This window comes from Oxyura jamaicensis, chromosome 6 (assembly GCF_011077185.1).
Source record: "Oxyura jamaicensis isolate SHBP4307 breed ruddy duck chromosome 6, BPBGC_Ojam_1.0, whole genome shotgun sequence".
In the NCBI taxonomy this organism is placed as follows: domain Eukaryota; kingdom Metazoa; phylum Chordata; class Aves; order Anseriformes; family Anatidae; genus Oxyura; species Oxyura jamaicensis.
Window position 1 is genome coordinate 25,742,399 of NC_048898.1, and position 18,576 is coordinate 25,760,974.

An 18,576-nucleotide genomic window follows, 5' to 3' on the forward strand; every position below is an offset into this window, starting at 1 on the left:
GGGTGACCAAAAGGTTCCTATTGGGTTTGTAACAGTCTGAGGTTGGACATCCCCATCTAGTGGTTGTTCCATCTCCGTTCACGTAGTAATTGCAGAGAAAGATGCCTTGCGTGCACAGCCAGCAGAAACCAGATGTGGCTCTGTTGTCTTGGTGTTTTCCTTGTGGATGTCTTACCCTGCTCTGAATAAAGAACAAAATATCTACCCCCCCCCCCAAAAAAAAAAAAAAATCTAAAAGGAAAACCAGCATTTTTTAGCTGTATTTTTTTCTAATTAGTATTACAAAATTTGTAATTTTGTACTTTGTAATTTTGTATTACAAAAACTTGTAATTTTTTACACTTTCTGTGTGGAAAGTAAATTGCTGCTGTATTGAAGGGAATTATTTTACCACTGCTTATGACACATCAAATGCCCATGAAAATGCTTTTCATCATGACCAGATGCAGACTGAGAAAGTAAAGCAGGATCTGTTGTTGTTAACAACAAAGGGACAAAAAGAACAGGTTACCAGACAGTACAGTGCTTGGTGAATTAAATTATTACATTAGAGTAAAAAATCAGTGGGACCTTGTAGCATATGTAATAATACAGCATCATATTTCTACTGCCCTCCATGACCTTTTGGAGAAAAAACTAATTCTTTGTATTCCTTGCTGCCGTCCTGCTCCCTGCAGGTTTCAGCACAACTTTTGGGTTCTGGCCCACGCTGCTGATGGAGCTGGTGTTTGGCTGAGTCAGGAGCAGTCTGAGGCTGGTGTTTGGGGTTTGTCCTAGTGGGTGCTGGCTGTTCCTTCCCCCGGCTCCAGCAGAAATAGTGCCCACACACAACGGGCTGTCTCAACCCAAGGCAGGGAGATGTTTTTAGGGCTGCTTGGAACTGGAAAGGGAAACGAGAAGGGCAACACCCTTGTTACGCAAACCAGTGAGCCTGTGCCAGGCTGGATGTGACAAGCCCAGCTCCTTCCTTGCACTGTGGGTGTGTTACATGTGGTGTCCCCCGGGCACCGGGACACGGCTGAAGATGGCTCCAGCACGTGCTGGAGGCTGGGTCCCGGCACGGAGCCGCTGTGCTGGGAGGACACGGGGTGCCCTGGGCTCGGGGTCCCACCTCTGCAGGAAGCGCCTCCTTTTCCTTCCTCCTGCTGTCGTAAGCACTCTCAGTGGGAACACTTGGCTTGGTGATAAAGTCCTTGGAAGCAGAGCTAATGTTTTCAGCCTCCAACTAATTAATTTACCTCTAACCGACTTGTGCAAAAAGGTAACTGCATCCATGTGACAGAGCTACGTTACAGCCACTAATCCCATGGGCAAAGAAACCTCTCATGGATTTGACTACAGGGACAGAGGATTTTGTATTCCTCAGTCTTTATCTTAACTCCTTTGCTTCTCTTCTTGAAGATGCCTTTGATTTCTCTACACAGATGCATTTTCAGAGGCTGCAAGATAACCCATTTGATCCCTCTCCCTCACTAATCCTCCCGAGGGCCAGCCAGTATTTGCTCCATGCCAGGTAATGCCGAGCTGAGCCAGGCGTACAGCCTCCTGGAAGTTTGGGGTGGCCTTAGCCCCCCAGCTTCCCACATGCAGTACCAGGGCCTGTCACCACGCCTGCGAATAAGTGTGTTCCTGCTGGGTAAACTGAGTGCTCAGGTTCTCCATCTGAAAATCCTGGTTGGTTCTTGAATGTCAGGAAGAAAATTGCCTGGTGGCAGCTCTGCTTGCTGGTCAGCAGCTCAGGCACACGGAGGAGGAGAAGGCTGCTGCTCGGCCCTGGGCATCCCCAGCAGTGTGAGGTTGTGCTCGACCTGCAGCAGTGGGCGGCTGCACCCAGCGGGTCGCTCGCCTCGCTCGCCTGTATTTCTTGTTCGAGATGCTGGGGCAAATATTCAGGTGGAATTCTGAGAACTTCCCACTTTTTCATCTTCCTCAAACGACTATTTTAATGTTTCATATATATTCATTTCTCATAAGATCTGTTTAGTGGAAGTGCCCTGCCCAGGCACTTTCTGTTCCCATAGCAGAGGCAGAACTGGTTCCACAGTAATAACAAGCATCTGCCTTTTTTTTTTTTTCCTGTTCTTTTTTTTTTTTTCTTCTTCTTCTTCCAGATGTTAGTAACCAAAAAGCCATTGGGTGGCAGTATCAGCCAGTGAGCATCTCAATTAGTTGCTGAGCTACATGGTAAGAAAGATTTGAAATGACAAGTTTAAGTGTCTTTATATGGAAAGATGAATCAGTTTGTATTGGAAGAGGCTTTCTTTAAGGCTGGACATACGTTCCAAATATATATATATTAAATAAAGACACCAATAACAAAGCAATCAACTTCTGGGAAGGTAGTTATTACCACTGCAGTTAGTAATGAAACAACTGAATGTTTTTGAAGGACTTGTTAGTAAAGAGTCAGCTGGTGGCATTGCTTTGTTGTTAAATGAGTTATTCTGATTCACTGAGCTTAGATGTGACCTTCTGTTTTTAGATCGTGACCTTTGGATAAATTTCTTCAAAAGCAAAAGTCTTCATTTGTCATTTCAAGAGTTTCTTTTCTTTTCAAAGCCCCCGTGAGTGGAGTACAAAGCTAACTAGATGCTAAGGATAAGAGAAACCACTGTACAGGAGCTGTGTGCATTGTGCTGTGAGCCTTTAGTTTGTGCTTGCCCAGGCGCTGCTTGAGCTCGGTTTTCCTGAGCTCTGCATGCACATCAGAGCATCTGAGCTTCGCATCACGACTTCATATTCACTTTCCTTTTATTCATTTTTCAGTTAATATAGCACTCATTTATGTGTACAGCTTTATGACTTAAAATAGTACTTGTGATGACCAGCAGTTTAATTCTCCATTTAGAGGCAGCAGACTTTAAATATCACTATATTTGTAATGATGTAAAAGTTTCCAAATTGGCTAGGAGTGGCCCCTTCAGGCTCTATTTCTAGCCACGTTTGTATTTTCTGTAATGGTTATTTTTGTAGTGGTGTATCATGTCAGCTCAATTATAGACATTTTCACGGATCTGCTGTTCTCTACGTTCATGGTAACTCTCAGCGCTCTCGTTCTGTGTTCAGACTGACAAGATCATGAAAACCACAGGCAAATTTTGACTTGTTCCTAATATCCTTTACTTCCCAAACCCCATCCAGACAGGAACATTTTGTGTGGTACCAAAAAAAGCTGCACGATCATGTTGTTCCTGTCTTGCTTTCAAGCGCACCAGATAATGCCACTTGTTTAAGCTTAGTCACGTCTGGGGGAATGTCAGAAGTCTGCATCACATGAGCTGCTGCTCAGATTTCCCAGCCTGTATCAGCATGTTTTCCTGGGCAGAAGCGGGGTAGGGATGTTATTAAAATGGCTCATCCTGTGTGTTAGTACTGATATTTAAACCTTAGCCTTATTCCTGTGATTTTCATGCAGCATTTCACCTTTATATTCTGCTGCTTTATGTGAAAACAAGTAAATATATATATATTTATATATTTTTTTCCTTAAGGTGGGCATTTCAGGTGGAAGAGTACACATTCTAAGTGGTCACCCTGCTTGCATTCGAGTTGGCATTTTCACTTTAGCTTCATTTTCAACACCTCGTTCCCCTCACTGCATGATCTCTTTGTAGACCTGGTGTTCCTTGTCCCCTTCCCTCCTTGGATCAGGAGGCCAGGAGGGCTGTCAGCATGTCCTCGCTCATGCTCCAGGCCAGCAGCTTTCCCAGCGGGATGGTGCTGTGCCCAGGACAGGGGAAGCGCACGTTACGGTTTGGTTTTGTTCCCTACTGCCTCCGCGGTGCCTGTGATAAACGCACCCCATGCGGAACCTGAGATGCTCCAGGCTGAGCAGGTCTTTGAGCCTTTCCTTTCCACCATCACTTTCTGAAGTTCAAGAGCCACAGCACTCACGCCACCGGCTGTGCAAACCTGGAGAGAATGGGAGGTGAGGAGCCCCAAAGGCCAGCAGCTCACAGGTGCTGGGCCATACTTCGCCTTGCTCGCAACAGGTTTTATCCAGGACGCTCGCTGTGTCTGACTGCTCTGCCCCAGGGGAAGGTGCTGGCCCCGTTCCCAGATCCTGGTTCAAGTCAGAAGCTGGTTGGCGTTGCCTCCCAAGACACGAAGCGTGTGCTGTGCCCGTCCCGTGCCCCCAGTCCCCCCCCGCCCTGGCCTTGGTGCGTACGGAGCTGGCGGCCCCGCGCGTGCCCTTGTAGGGAAGGGTGACAGTATCTTGTTGACATCAGCTAATCCAGCCAGGCATGCGGAGGGGCAGCAGAATGTGATGCTCACATGTAGGGTGGCAGATGGCACTCGGGACTGGCTGTCTCCATCACACCCGCCGACACGGACATACAAGACAGGAAAAGACCCTTTTGGCGTAGCTCTGCACGCCCTGCAGGGCTACCGAAGGGCTGGGCTCTGGTAATCCCGTGTACTGAGCCACGCTCATCCCTGGAGGATTGTTTCCCTGGGTGATAATGAACCACTGCACTCACCATGGGCTGCAGTACAAAAAGCAGTAGGAATGAGAGAAAAGAAGGAAAAAGAAAACACGAAGGAAAAAGAGCATAAAAGCAGGTAACTATCCTCTGCCTGCACATGGGAGCAAGCCCTTAGAAGTGCAGGACGACGCAGATGTCTCATCCAGTTACACCTAGGGGGTGCCTCGACCCTCACAAAACTGGATTTAACAGCTCTGAGGCCAGAGAACCGTGGCTGACCCTGGCAGCAGCAGCACTCTGCAGCCTGGATAGTTTTTATCAGCAGTTATTTGATGCTGCCAGTCTCTGAAGCTTTCCTCTTTGCAGATGTTCAAGCAACTAACTTAATAAGTTAGCAATTCTGATACGGGCCTGTTTTATTATCTACCCAACAGCAGTCGCACCCATAAACACAGAAGACCATGACAAGGTTTGTTTGGTTTCTTGCTCATTTTGAAAAGTATTTCTGAATTTCGGGTGGCTTTGCTTGTGTTCCTTCAAAAATGTTGATGTCCAAGCACCCAAAAATTTTGGAGTCACAGTACTTCTCTGGGGTATTTTCAGTCTTTAGTAGATCAGATGAGACGACAGACCTTGAGTGTTCCTGTCTGTCTCAAGCTGTGAATGAAGTCTGTTTCCAGTCTCGTTAACGAAGCCAGTTTGCCGTCCTGACCAAGTCGGGCTGTGATGCTGGCTGCAAAAAAAAGATTGTAGCTGGGATGGCTTTTTAATCACATTTTTGAGTATTATTACTATGTGGAGAAGAGTAGGAGCTTAGGCGGGGTGTGACTAGTAAGAGCAAATATATATATATATATATGTGAAGTTTTCTGTGTGAAATATGAAGGCAGTTTCTTTGTCTGCTCTCTTGAGGGAAGAAAATACCGCTCCGTTAATATTTAATTTTAAAACTTGGGATGGATTTAACAAGCTCTTTTAGAAGAACTTACTCGATTGTTAGAAATTCCTACAGGGGATCCAACCGCAGTTCTGCTTGCCAGCACCCCGTTCCTTGGGGTGGGACAGAAAGCACGGCTACAAAGTGCGTTTGTATGGAGTTCGGAGAGAAGCTGCCCCCTACCCCTCCCGGAGGTGGCGGTTTATGCCAGGAGGTTTGCAGGCTCGTGCTCCATCCAGGCTTCGGGATGGGTTGTTTGATCGGTAATCTTCTCTTAGTGGGGATGCTCCCATATCTGGAGTTCTCTGGCCAACTTTTTTTTTTGAATTCTGCTGTTTAAATATTCAAATTGATCCGTCACAACCCTGTTTGGCTTGCGTCAATGCATCTGACTTTTGAGGATGTTTTCCACATGACGTACTGATGGGTTTGTGTAACATTAATACTGCAATCCAGAAACTCCATAGACAAGGGCAGAATTTTATTTTTTCTTGTGTTTGTTAAAAATCAAAAAAAAAAAAAAAAAGGAGAGATTTTTAAATGCATTAAGATATCAGAGTCTAGAGATTATGCTAAGGAATTTATATGAAGAGATTGACCTCTGAATTAGAAAGTTGTGCCAAAAACAACCCCTTAAGTAGAGTGTTAGAGAGCAAAATTTCCTGAAAAGCTGCACTGCAGTGCTCACAGCTCTTCATCAGATGTATTATTGCGTTTGACTTGATGGTTTCACACTATGTGTGCCATCTGCTTGGCTAAAATTTGTTCTCAGCTGCATTACTTCATTCTTGCATTTTTTTTTTCATGATACAAATGGTCTGAATGATTTTATTTATTTATTTTTCATACCTTCACTAATATTCAGGGGCAGCCAACGAGCCTTTCTAGTCTCCCCAGTACCTGGAAGGATGCTATCACCTTACCAGAGGGCGTTGGGCAGGTGGGAGCCCGTGCGTGTGCCCACACTGCGGGCATCGAGGCCAGCACGTTGTTCCCATCTGAGAACAATGGAGAGGCTCCCAGCTGAAACATAACCAGCTGAGGGACTTCACAGTCTCACATTTCTCTCTCAATGGGATTTACTTCCACAAGTAATGTTTATTTTTGGTTGCTTTTAGTTAAGGTAGCAAAGGGACTGGAAGGGCACATTGTAATGCACGTTACCTAATTTATTCTGGTCTTTCTACAGGGGAAAGACCAGAATAAATTTATAGGTTTTTTTTGTTTGTTTTTTAATTTTTTTTTAATTCATTTTCTCCTAGCTCAGCAGATAGAGGAGGCAAGGGCACGCCACAGCAATGAGATTTGCCCGATTGCCTGGAACATTGTTGGTTTGGGGCAAGTTCTTTCCCTGGGTGTGAAGCGAAACACAAGTACCCGATGACAGATGAAAATGCAGGTTAGGGAAAACTAACAGAGAGGAGAGAGCGAATCTTTGCCCTCTCTGGAGAGATCAGAGAGCGTGCAGCCTGCCTGCTAGGCAGCGTTTTCTGAAAGCAAGTTGCCTGTGTTACTCGCCTCGCTCTCCTTCGTTGTTTGCTGCCCTGGCTGGGTGGAAAACACGCAAGCCCTGCTGCTGACCCGGGCAGGGCCCAGTGCTCAGCCATATGCGGGCAGTGCAAGGATTAGCTCTGCGCCCGGCCGGAAAGGTCTCGCCGCCGTTCCCAGGCTGAGCTTGCCATATGTGTTTCACGTGGCTGTCCTGAGGTTTGCATGAAATGGAGAGTTCAGCTTCGAGTGCGAGTTGGTTTGTGTTTCCTCATTCTGTTTAATGTAACACAGATGCAGAGGACAGCGTGAGGGCGCCTGTTGCGGAGGGGAGATGCAGCGGGCTTTAGAAAAGCCCCGTAGGTTTTGCTAATTCCTTCTCCTTCCCTCGAATTTTCCGCTGCTTCCTGATGGGAGTTGCATGTGGGAAGGAAAACCCTTGGACCACCTGTTAAGTGCCTTCCCCCTTTCAGTCACAGGCTTTACCATCTCTTAAAGACATGGCTTTTTCCCTTGGACAAAGGCCAGAGACTCGTATGGCAGTTTTCTCCTTCAGAGAGGTGGGGAGAGTGCTCTGACGTGGCACCTGAAGGAGGAAGGAAGGACAGAAAGGAAATTAGAAAGCCTGGACAGAGACCCCTGAGGGATCCCCTTTCTCCCTTCGTGCAAGTGTGAAGTGCTGCAGTGGTTTCTTCTGTAGGACGTGTCACGTACACAAAGCCCCTGCTATTGTTAAATATTCCCAAGACTAATGTTATTAATTGCTCCAAGGCAGTTTAATAAACTTTTGCCATGTCCCAGGTTAGCTGAGCAGGCAGCTAAACAGCTGTAAAGAGGGAGGCCTGACTGGCTACAGGGGCTACGCACCTCTAGCTTCTTAATTGGAGTGTGTGCTGTGGTGTGTTATAAGCAGAGGCAGAACAATAGCGCTTTTTATATCCAATCTTTGCATTTGCTGTTAATCCTTGAATAACGTGAAATACGAGAAAGATCAATAATTTTGACATCCGGAAGTAAACTGTGAAATATTTAGGTTTAGGATGGTGCAAAACTCATTCTTGAAAAGCTTTTGGTTTAATGAGGCAGGGACGGCAGCAGGGAGGGACCGGCCGAGCCCAGCCCCGCAGGAAGGCGGTGAGGTCCGGCGCTGCCTCTCGCTGCCTCTCGCCCGGCTTTAATCGCAGCGGAGCGTGTGGCACAGGTCAGCCTTCGTGTGTGTTGGGGGCAGCGGATTAGCACTCAGCCATGAATTTCCTTTTCCGAGTTTCTGTTGGCTGTTTCCGAGAAGGCAGATAGCTGATTTTAGCAATAACATTATCCCAAAGACCAGTACTGCCTTTCCTCAAAGCCTCCACTGTCCTTGGGAGGCAGCAAGTCTTCTCACAAATTGCTCAGGGGTTAAAACACGAAGTATTGAGCGTGCATTTTTAGAAATTGCAATTTCTTGTTAAAACTTTATCTGGATAATGCTCGTTGCTTTCCAGAGCAAGGGCTTGTGCTGTAGCAGCCAGTCCCTCTCACTGTTCGTTAGCGTAGCTCATTTTTTCCGCAGTTCGCCTAATTAGACTGTGACCCTCTCCCCAGTAGGATCCCATGGCTTTACACTGTGCTGAAACAGGATTTTGGTGCTGAAATGTGGAGAGACCGAGACCATATGGCATAAACATCAACTGATATTGTTTGCCATCCACACTTGCTGCGTGTAATGCAACAAGAATGGTTCCCGGCAGCCACGTGACCGCCTTCCAGTCCTCCATTTGGGCTGGGTTGGCTTTCCCTTTCTTTTTTTTTTTTCTTTTTTTTTTTTTTTATTCATTCCTAAAGTTGTGACTTTCTGTAAGGAAGCTTGTAACTAGACGGCACGCAGGGAGCAGGTAGAATGTCAATGGGATGTTATCGGGAGGCATGTGCGTAACGCGGACATCGGCTCCCGGCCCCGCTTCCTCCGCACCCGCGCGCTGCCGCCCGCAGCCTTACATGTCGCAGAAAGGTAAGATGTACGCTAATTTGCCAAGCCGAGCGTGGGCTCGTGGTCACCTTTAAAACTCAGTTTTAAAGCACGGCGCCTTCTGTAACAAAGCGAAACAGGCAGGCGTACGTAGCTCTGGCTGCAACGTCTAACTTTGATTGCAAGTTAATGATTTGATCTGTTTCATGCAGTAGCTTGTACTGCTTAGCTTTTCATAACACCAGAGCTTTTATCCTTTAAAAGACATTCCATGCTGAATTGGATCCTATTGATTTTCCATGGTTAACCACCCTGTAATAAGCCTCAAAGTCACTGCGAGTAGACAAAAAGCAGAATTACGTTAATGTCATTTACAACCAGTGGGCAGAAGTTATTTCCAAAAGTTAAAGGAAGTCAAAATACCAAAGTATTCCAAAGATGGCTGAATTTGGGAATGTGTTCATTAGCTTGCGGACAGAGTTCCTTGGATTAGAAAGAAGAAAGCATCAGAGCTATATTGTTAATAGCATTATTATTATTATTAATTGCTACATCATACATCAAGACAGCTTTTATTTTCAAAAAATAAAAGCTTGGAGATGAATAAGATAATTTTACTGAAAATCAGCACCGTTATTTATTTATTTACTTATTTATTTAGCGAGTAGCAATCGCAACTTTCTTGGGCGTCTTTTCAGACTGGAAACAAAACTGAGTCCAAGCCCCTATGTGTTATGAGATTAAAAGATACATGAGTGAGCACAAGGTGTAACATCTCATGCGCAGGCCAGCAGAATGAATTAAAACCTGTTTTACCTTAGTCATACAGGCAGATTAGTCATACAGACTGCAGCTACTGAGCAGAGCACATGCAGTAAACCAAAAATAGACAAAACCAGCACACAAAAACTAATGGGAATAATTCCCTGCTTAACCAAAGAGCAGAGGCTGTCTGTTTGTATTGACAGTTTTGTCAGCGGAGCTGGGCAAATGACCAGCTGAGTGCAGTGGACGGGTTAATATCTTCACACTTTTTCTTTCCTCGCAGCTGCCACATGCGGTGCTCTGAAACCTGATATTTTTCATCAAAAACCGATTCCTATTTTCCATCCTTGTATACTAATCAATTTTACCATGCAGCGCTCGAAGCACATTGACTGTCAGTTACCCCTAATTAATGCTGAAGGCAGACAAAAAGGGAGAATACAATAACTGACGCTATTTAATATAAGATGCCTACCCCAATTTTGCTTCCTTTGTGGAAAGCTCTTTTGGTCCTTGTTCAAGATTTAAGCACTGTTTTATGTTTTGTTTCAGAGGGTTGATTGAATGGCAGTTTATTATTCAAGACAATAAATTAAACTTCTCAAAGCCGGAGAGTTCCAGCACTTCTGGCACGGGCTCTTTTCTGCCAGAAGGAACACACTCAGGTCTGATTCATACCAACTGTTGCTTTTTAATGTAAGAAAAATAAATAAAGATTCACATTAAAATTTCTTTAGCGCAGAAATTTGGACGCGTTAAAGAAAAGGCAAACCGCGTTCATTGCAAAACAGATAATGAAAGCTTCCAGGCCAAGCTGCGCCGCGTGTAGCAGTACGAACGTTAGGGCCTAGTATTACAGCCTGATTTCAAAGAGCTCATGGAAAGAGGGCATTCTTTGATGTTTTGTTTCAATTGAACATAACCAAAAAGGGACACAAGCATTGCTCTGGCTGCACCGAAATCAGGAAGGGCTTTGCAGCTCGTTTCAGTAACAGCTGAGTTAGGTCTGTGTGTGTCTGTGTGTTTCGTAAGGTTCGTGTAGAAAGTATATGTGTCAGTAATGCGTGCGGGTATGTAAACAATAGGAATTTCTAACACTTCTGTGTTTTAAAAACTGTAAACTGAGAAACTGTAAAATAGGCCTGAGTTTGTACCTGAGTGATATTTATTTTAGGAAAACCACCGAGGTTCTGCTTTTCTATTCAGAATTCTGATTAATAAATAACTGAGAACCTCTCTTATTACTTTAGATTTCCTCCTTTAGGTAGGAAAGGAAATAGCTGTGGTAAAGTAAATCATATTGGCTGCTTCAGATGAGAGTTCTTGCAGCAGTCCTCCTTGGACACCCTGGTGCTGCGGTGCTCAGTGCCACGCAGTGCTCAGACAACTTCTGGTGGAGGTACTAGAATAATTGCAAAGCGATTGTAATGCTCCTCTGTGACTTTTAGTTGCAAGCAGTCGCTTTTCGGCTGGCCTAGGGTGCAAACAGGAGAGCTCAGATTTGCGTGTGATTTCTGTAGCCTGTGCTGCTCTCATTAGGAGAGCTGACTGCTGCTCCAGAGACTTCATTAGGGACTTAAATTAGAGGCTTAATTTACTAATATTTTTTTTTCATTGAACTTTTAAAATATATCATTAGACTAATATATATAATATATAATAATATATAATACATGAATAAAAAGGTGAGTTGTAATATTTTATTTTTTTCCCACAAATGACAATCTATTCTCTGAACACAAATTAAACTACTTTGAAGTAAAAATCCCTCTTAGTACTTCAGCATTTCTGCAGTTATGTGTCATTTTCTTGTCTACAAACTGAAGACATTACTTCTGTAAAAGGGCTTTTATATTGTCTTACATTACTGTGAAATAGATACGGGTTATTCAAATGAGAAATTATCTGCCTACCACATTACGCTTCCTACTTTCTACATACAAATGAAAATTGCTTTGCCTCCAGGCACTGAGAGATATTGATATGCTCAAACTTATTATTTTTGTAGTGGTTAACAATACCCCATGGAAAATACATTAGCAGAAGGTATGGTGAGATATTACTGTAATATCTTTTCTAGTAAGTACTATATGCCAAGGATTATTTTCCTGTTGGGCATTTGTCCTTTGTGCTTGTGTAAAAAGCCTTTGAAGTGTTTCTGACTTGATTTTTTTTTTTTTTTTGAGGCTGATTTTTAATTTTTTCCCTTTAATTACAAGGAGCCTTCCAGATCATTTCTCCTGCTTGCAGGGGCAGCTTGGAGCGCCGCTGGGAGCCCTGAGCCTCTGCCCGTAGCTTGGGTGCTGCTGGAGCCGCTCACCCCGTTACCCGTTTCTGCCAGCACTAACCCCTGTCCCAGCCTCTCTGCTAGCCCCGTGGGTCTGCATTACCATTTTTTATCCTGCTTTTCCATTCCCCAAAGGCTTCCTTGCCCCTCATCCTCCAACAAGCCCCAGTCTCTGCAGTTCTCCTTGGGTGGGAGCTGCCGGTGGCTTGGGCACGGCACAGACGCCTGCCTGCTGAAGTTATGGGGGAACCCCAGTGCCGTTCTTATGGGGGCACTGCTGTGAGCAGCTGGCCTGGGGACTTTGCACCATGAGGGTGTTTGAAGCCTCGAAGATGAGGGTTGTTGCAGGAAAGGCGCTGCGGAGGCAGGCACGGGCAGCCTGTTGCTGCCAGACCCCTGCAGCTTGCCTGCAAAGTTTGTGAAACTGTGACACAACTTCTGTGCCAATTCAGAACTTTGCAACGTGTTGGGGGGGCACCAATCTGGTACTATAGCTATTTCTGACAAGTTTTAGCACATATTTAAAATGATTTTTTAAAACAAATTTCAAGTTTAGTGCATGAAGAATTACATTTCCTTGGGAAGCACTTGCAGATAGACGGCTGCGGTGCAGGTAAATGAATTTGTATGGCCCAGTACAGAAATTTAAAATGTAAAGCGGTGTTCTTGTGTACACACTAATCCTCAGAGCCCTTGACATCCCGTGGCATGTCATCCAAACCAGACACCATTTAAATGCTCTGGAACAATAACTTGCCTGACTTCTGAAAACCCTTCCCTGTAGCCTTGGCTTTAGGTGATCGATGTGCTAGTTCTGTGCGTCCCTTATTTGAAAGTGGTTGAACTTTCCTGAATTAAGTATTTATGGAGAGATGCATTGCAGGAGGGAAAGCAGAAATATGCCCAATATACACTCTGGAATTCCACACAATATAAGACACGTTTTCAGGGTAAAATGTGTACTGAATAATGGTATACAATAAAGGAGAGAGGAAGCATGAAGGCCACTGCAAAATTCAAGATACCTGGTTTTGTTCTCATGTTGCGAGAGTGGATTGTTGTCTGTGGCACTGGCTTTGGCATTTGGAAGTGTCTAAATCAACAGAAAAGAAACCAAAATGTATAGTTGATTTTAAACAGTAATGGAAGACATCTCTCCCAGAACTATAGAGCCAAGTTGTTAATAAGAAATCACCAGAGACCCAGCCTTTTTTTCTTGAAATTGCAAATAGGGCAGTTAAAAAAAAAAAAAAAAAAAGCCATGGAGGAAAGAATGTGGTGTCTTCAGCACGCAGAGCAGACCAGCCAGGTGGAAGAGAGGTCCTTGCATTACTCATGGTTGGAAAGAAGGCAAAATGCATAATGGTTCCCTTCTTGGGAGCTGTCTTTAGTCTGTCTGACACTTTCGCTAATGACTTGGGTGAACAAAACACCCATTATATTTGCAGCTATTGCCAAGAGGAGAGGATTTGCAAGTGCTCTGGAGGCAGCACAGGAATCCAGAGTAATCCCAACAAACCGGATCTGGCATAACCTGGATGCAATATTGATGAGGGCAATGTGAAATGCTGATATGAAAAATCAACTGGATGGTCAAAAGGAGAATGGACCGAGCTGGCCATCCCTGTGTGGAAAGTAAGACCAGCCAAATTCCAGTGATCCCTCCAAACAACCATCTCTGGTTCCCACGTGGGCAACAGCTCTTCAGGAACAGGCTGTGCTGTGCTATTAGGAGGGAAAGCAGTTGCACTGGGCATTGCAAACAAATGCAATGCGGGTTGTGAGGTTTCCTCCAAGGAAGGTTCCCAAGAATAGATTGAATGAGTATGTCAAGTGTTGTTGAATTCAGCCTGATTCCACCTCAGGAGTTAGGTTACTTGTCTTCCTAAAATCCCGTCCACAATCACAACCATTATTCAAGATGTAGCTTCTGTGTTTGCCCCTGTATCCTCTCCCTTTACCAGCAGAAACTGTCTGTCTTCTCTGCACAAAAAAAAAAAAAACAAAAACAAAAAAAAAAAAAAAACATGCAGGGGATGTTTTGGGTGAAAATTTCAAACGAGCCCAAAGGACTCTTGGTAGCAGTCAGGCACTTAACGCCCAGCTTTGTACACCTCGAGCTTAGTAGCTCTGGTAACATTTTACATTTCATCTTCCAGCTAACTGTTAGGTCGGATGCTTGTCCAGATAATAGTTTACCATTGCCAAACATATGGAAAACTCTCTTGGCACAGTGCATGTATACATTGGCCAGAGTTTTATTTTAGTCCCTCAGCAGTATAATGAAGGACTTTAAAAGTCATTATTTGGGATAAGAAGGGTTTTACTTGTAGCTTATAAACGTATTAAAGTAGCTTAGGGTTTTTAGTGCTCCCTATCATTAGCTGAACTTACTGGGAAACATGATATTTTTTTAATCAACTATAACAGAAACTCAGCAAAAAAAATCTGCTGCAGATGATTTCAGAACTTAAATTCTAAAAGTGGAGGGTTTTTCTCCTTTCAGCAGATTTTCAAAGCTTTTATGACCAAGAAAGTAATTTCACTTAAAAACAAAACAAAACAAAAACAAACAAACAAAAAAAAACTTCTTATAGACAGAGAAATTTAGAGAGAAATTTAGATGCAATCTACAGCATAGAAAAAAGTACCCGTGTCCACTTTTTAACCAGTGTACTGGACTTTATTGATGTAAATGTTGGTTTTATTCAACAAGAAAAAAATGAACTTAAGCCCTGTGTTCTTAGTGGGATCCACAAAACAACATAAAATGTTGTGATAACAATTAGTTATTCTAATCATTAACATATGTTGTTGAGATTGCTGAGCTTTGTCTTTACTTTTACTGGCATTTGAAATACTGCTTTGCAGTTCCGTTGAATTCAAGGGGCTGAATTCTGTCCTCTGATACAGACATACACTTTCACAGAGGTATTGTCAAATAGCGCGTTTTTTAATCGAAGGCTAGGTTTACCCCCAATATTTATCAGCTTCAACCATATAGCAATTGATTTAAGTTTTTCATTTTGCTCTTTTAGTGCAGCAGCAATTGTTTTGGGTACGTTTAAAGAAGGCAGCCCTGTGTGTTTTGAATGAATGATACGTTACAGGGAAGGGATGTTCACACTTCTGCGTAACATAATATATTGATTTTGTACTTGGTAATTAGACAATGGTGCTCTTTGATGTTTCCAGGAGTCCCAAATTAAAAATTCAGTTTTCTAACTGTTAGAAAAATTGATTTGGAAACAGTTTGAATGGATGAAAAACAGCATACTGTTGCAAACATGCTCTTAAATCATCCTAGGCTAACGAAGAGTAGGCATACATTTAGAACACTTAGATATCTTCAGATCCTGCTCCATTTTAATTCTGAAATCAACACAGTAATAGAAAAAATGCATGTTTCAAATTATTTCACAGTGAAAAATATTAACAACTATATAAAAGATTTTGACAGATATAATTATGTGTAAAGGCAAAAGTGTCATGGCAGAAGGGATGCAAAATCTTAGATGTGCAAGTTTCATGGCAAATGCAAGAAAAAATCTGCACAGCTCTGAATTAGTCATTTTTTGAAGAATTCAAATTAATTCCCTATGCAGCACTTCAAATATTTCTGAGTTTAAATAATTTTATTAGTTTGTATTTTTAAAAATTATTCCTTTGTTTCAGAAGGTGCCAGGCAGTACTTTAACATCCTTAATTTTGTCATTTGAAAATCATAGAAATCTAGCTGTGGGTTGTCAGTCTGTTCTAATAGATGTGTTTCGTGCTCAGCCTTTTCATCACTCTTGTAGCCAGGATTACTCAAATAATCCAGCAGTCTAGATACCTTACCTCCGACACCGTGTATTGCTCAGTGTTCTTGGATGCTAAAAACATAATAAGGATTACAAGGGTAGCAGATGGGCAGAATTTATTTATAGCAATGGGGTCTTGCCAACATTTGCAATTTCATTACGAATACTGCAGTAGGTGAAGCACCTCTTCAACTCCTAGTTCCTAGAGCTGGGGGAAAACTTGCCTGGTTTGTGGCTTTCTTTGTGGAAACTTTACTTGTGGAAACTGTAGAGGTTGGACTCGATGATCTTGAGGTCTCTTCCCACCTAGAAATTCTGTGATTTACAGCAGTGCTCCTGGCTGTGAGATATTTTAGAAAAGAAAGATCATCTCTGGCTTTTCTAGCTGTGCAGCAGAGGCACTTGTGTAGCCCAGCTGTGCACTTAACGTTAAATAAATTAACAAAGAGAACAACTCCTGTTTACTTTTTACGGTATGACCTTACAATGAGGAATGTTTTGCAAGGGATTGAGCTAACTTTGGCTGATGTGGGCTAATTCCCTGAGCACTCAATGGAGAGTGAGAGGTTCATTCAGCTGCTTTGAATCATCTTGCAGCAGAGACCCCCCACGAGCAGCCAGGGTTGCATTTTGGTAACCTGAGGACGAGCTGGGGTGGGATTTGTGTGTGTACGAGAGGTGAATGGCCCCACAAAATGCCACAGCTGAGCCCCATCTTCACTTGATGCTTGCAGTTTCCAATGATTTAGTAAATCTGCAGCAGGTTTATTTGCAAAGCGATGTTATCAAGTATATAATATAATGATTGTAGAACAGAAAGGGAAGGAAATTGTAAAAGTTCAGCATGCTGCTCCTGCATATCTCTTACTGCCTGTATTTCATAACAGAACAGAAATCTTTAAATGTGGATGCTATTCTAAGAGATGCTTTACGCACAGCCCTCTTCCCAACCTCCCATCTGCATATCTGTTTTTTCCCACTGCCCCATGACCATGCCCTTCCTTCTTTGGCTTGATTAGATGATAAAATATTCAGTTTCTGCTGTGCGAGGATAAAGCGTGCAACCTGAAGAACCCTGAAATCTGGAAATGCAAACCAGACAGCTGAATTTTGAAGCCGTTGCTGTTCCCAAACCTATCAGTGCATGGGAATGACCCCCCTCGCTAATTCTGCCCCTCTGCAAGTGGCACAGGGGCTGCAGCTTCTCCTTACAGCATTTGCTTTTCTCCAGGTAAGGCAGCTCCTTGCAGCCCCCGGCTCCCCACCACCAGCCCGTGGCCAGGGGCTGAAGCCAGCGGGTTCGGGCAGTGGGGTGGGTGCCGCCCCGCTTTGCAGTAGGGCCTGAAAGCTTTCAGCCCAAGCTGGCTGGAGGCCATCCTTCCGTGCAGCTGTGCTAGGCACCCCTGCCCTGCCTGCCACCGCTGCCGAGCCCCGAAATTATTTCAGAGGGGGGGGGGGGGGGGGTGGGGGGGAGGGCAGCAAACTGCTGGGCATTCCCAGCTGGAGGTGCTCTGACAGGGAACTGCTTATGTGCTGGGGTGGGTTATAGGGACATACAAGTCAGGTAGATATACTCAGACAGAAAGCAGCAAGTCTGAGGGAGTTTCAGGGCTTACAGCAGCATTGTGAGAGTTGTGGTTCCCCTGGGACAGACCCATGCCCATGTCCCGCAGGTAGCTGCGAGAGCTTGCAGGCGGCTGCAGCTGTTGGGATGTGCACACCGCTGCACGGGCTTGCAGCACAGCACAATTAGGCTACTGGGATCAGCAGTCATCCGCAGCTCCTGAGCCTGCAAACGTTACATGTTGGCTCTTCTTTTCCTTTTAGGGCCACCAGGCAGTTCTTATTTGCATGCTCTATTAAACTTTTGAAAACATTTTACAGCTTGCTTAACGTACAAAAGGTACAAGCAGCTATAAAATGAAACAGTAGCTCTGACTGTGGTGAGTGCCGCGCAGCACATCGTAAACCAGGACAGTAAACCAGATGCTGGAGGCACAGAAAACACAGCCTGGGCACAGGGCTACGCCGCCTTCCCCAGCCGTGTCTCCAGCACGCATCCTGGTGTGGGATCCTCTGCTTGCTGAAACCCTGTGGGGCTTCTCAGCAGCTTTTGTGGGTCCTCAGCTTGCAGGCTGGGGGCTGTGCAAGCCTCTCTGTTGTTTTGACTGGAGTTGCACGCTGACTTTCATCCGTAATCAAATTTACAGCAAACTGCATTATAAATGCAAGTCCGAGAGTGAGGGATGGAAACCGTGCAGGAAAACAAAAGGCACCTCAGCGCTGAAGCGCGCTGGTGTCAGCTTGTGCTGGCAGGGAATCTCATCATGACATAATGAAGCACTTATCCAAACGGCGTTTTGTATTTTTGGAGACAGATGTGCCGTGCAGTTGCTAGTGGAAGTTAAATGTTAAATATGAAACCCATTCATTTTCTCTTAGTCATACTTTGGATTTAAGCAGATGTTTTCCTAATTTGTGGTTTTCAAATGTAGCATGCTGACAAGACATTTATCATTAACTACAACTTCATCCATGCAGTTTAGCAAATTGGCCAATTATTAACAGTAAGTGTTGCATGGCGGTTGATGCGTAGCTCCTGCTGCTTTGAAAGGCCTAAAATGAAACTCAATACATTTTTACAATATAAATTAATTAAGCTTTGGACCACATCCCTGTGGTTGGAGCGCTCTCTGCTCTCATTTTCAGAAAGAGCAGCCATTTGTAATGTGTCGAGTAGCTGTGCCATCTGTGAGCAGGGGCTCCTGCTGGTGTAAGAAGTGAAAGCTCACATTTTTCTGGTGCGGGTGTGAAAATGGCTGCTGGTATCCAAGTGCAGGCTGCATGACTTACAGGGGAGCGTGGCCACGGGACAGTTTATGTACACACACACCAGGCTGGCTCTGCCACGGATGATGCTG

The 18,576-nt window shown here is 44.3% G+C and overlaps 1 protein-coding gene across 5 annotated transcripts in view; it reads left to right on the forward strand.

Moving 5' to 3' along the window:
* The window catches only part of RBM20 (RNA binding motif protein 20), a 103,943-nt gene that overhangs the window by 56,061 nt on the left and 29,306 nt on the right, over positions 1–18,576 (forward strand). The window contains exon 1 of one of the 5 annotated variants that reach the window (XM_035330367.1): positions 4,496–4,563. The exons of the other annotated variants lie outside the window; for them this stretch is intronic. Within the exon in view, the coding sequence (XP_035186258.1) occupies positions 4,511–4,563 (53 nt within the window). The 5' untranslated portion in view covers positions 4,496–4,510. Of the gene's footprint in view, positions 1–4,495; positions 4,564–18,576 lie in introns of those variants that run through there. 5 annotated transcript variants of the gene reach the window in all.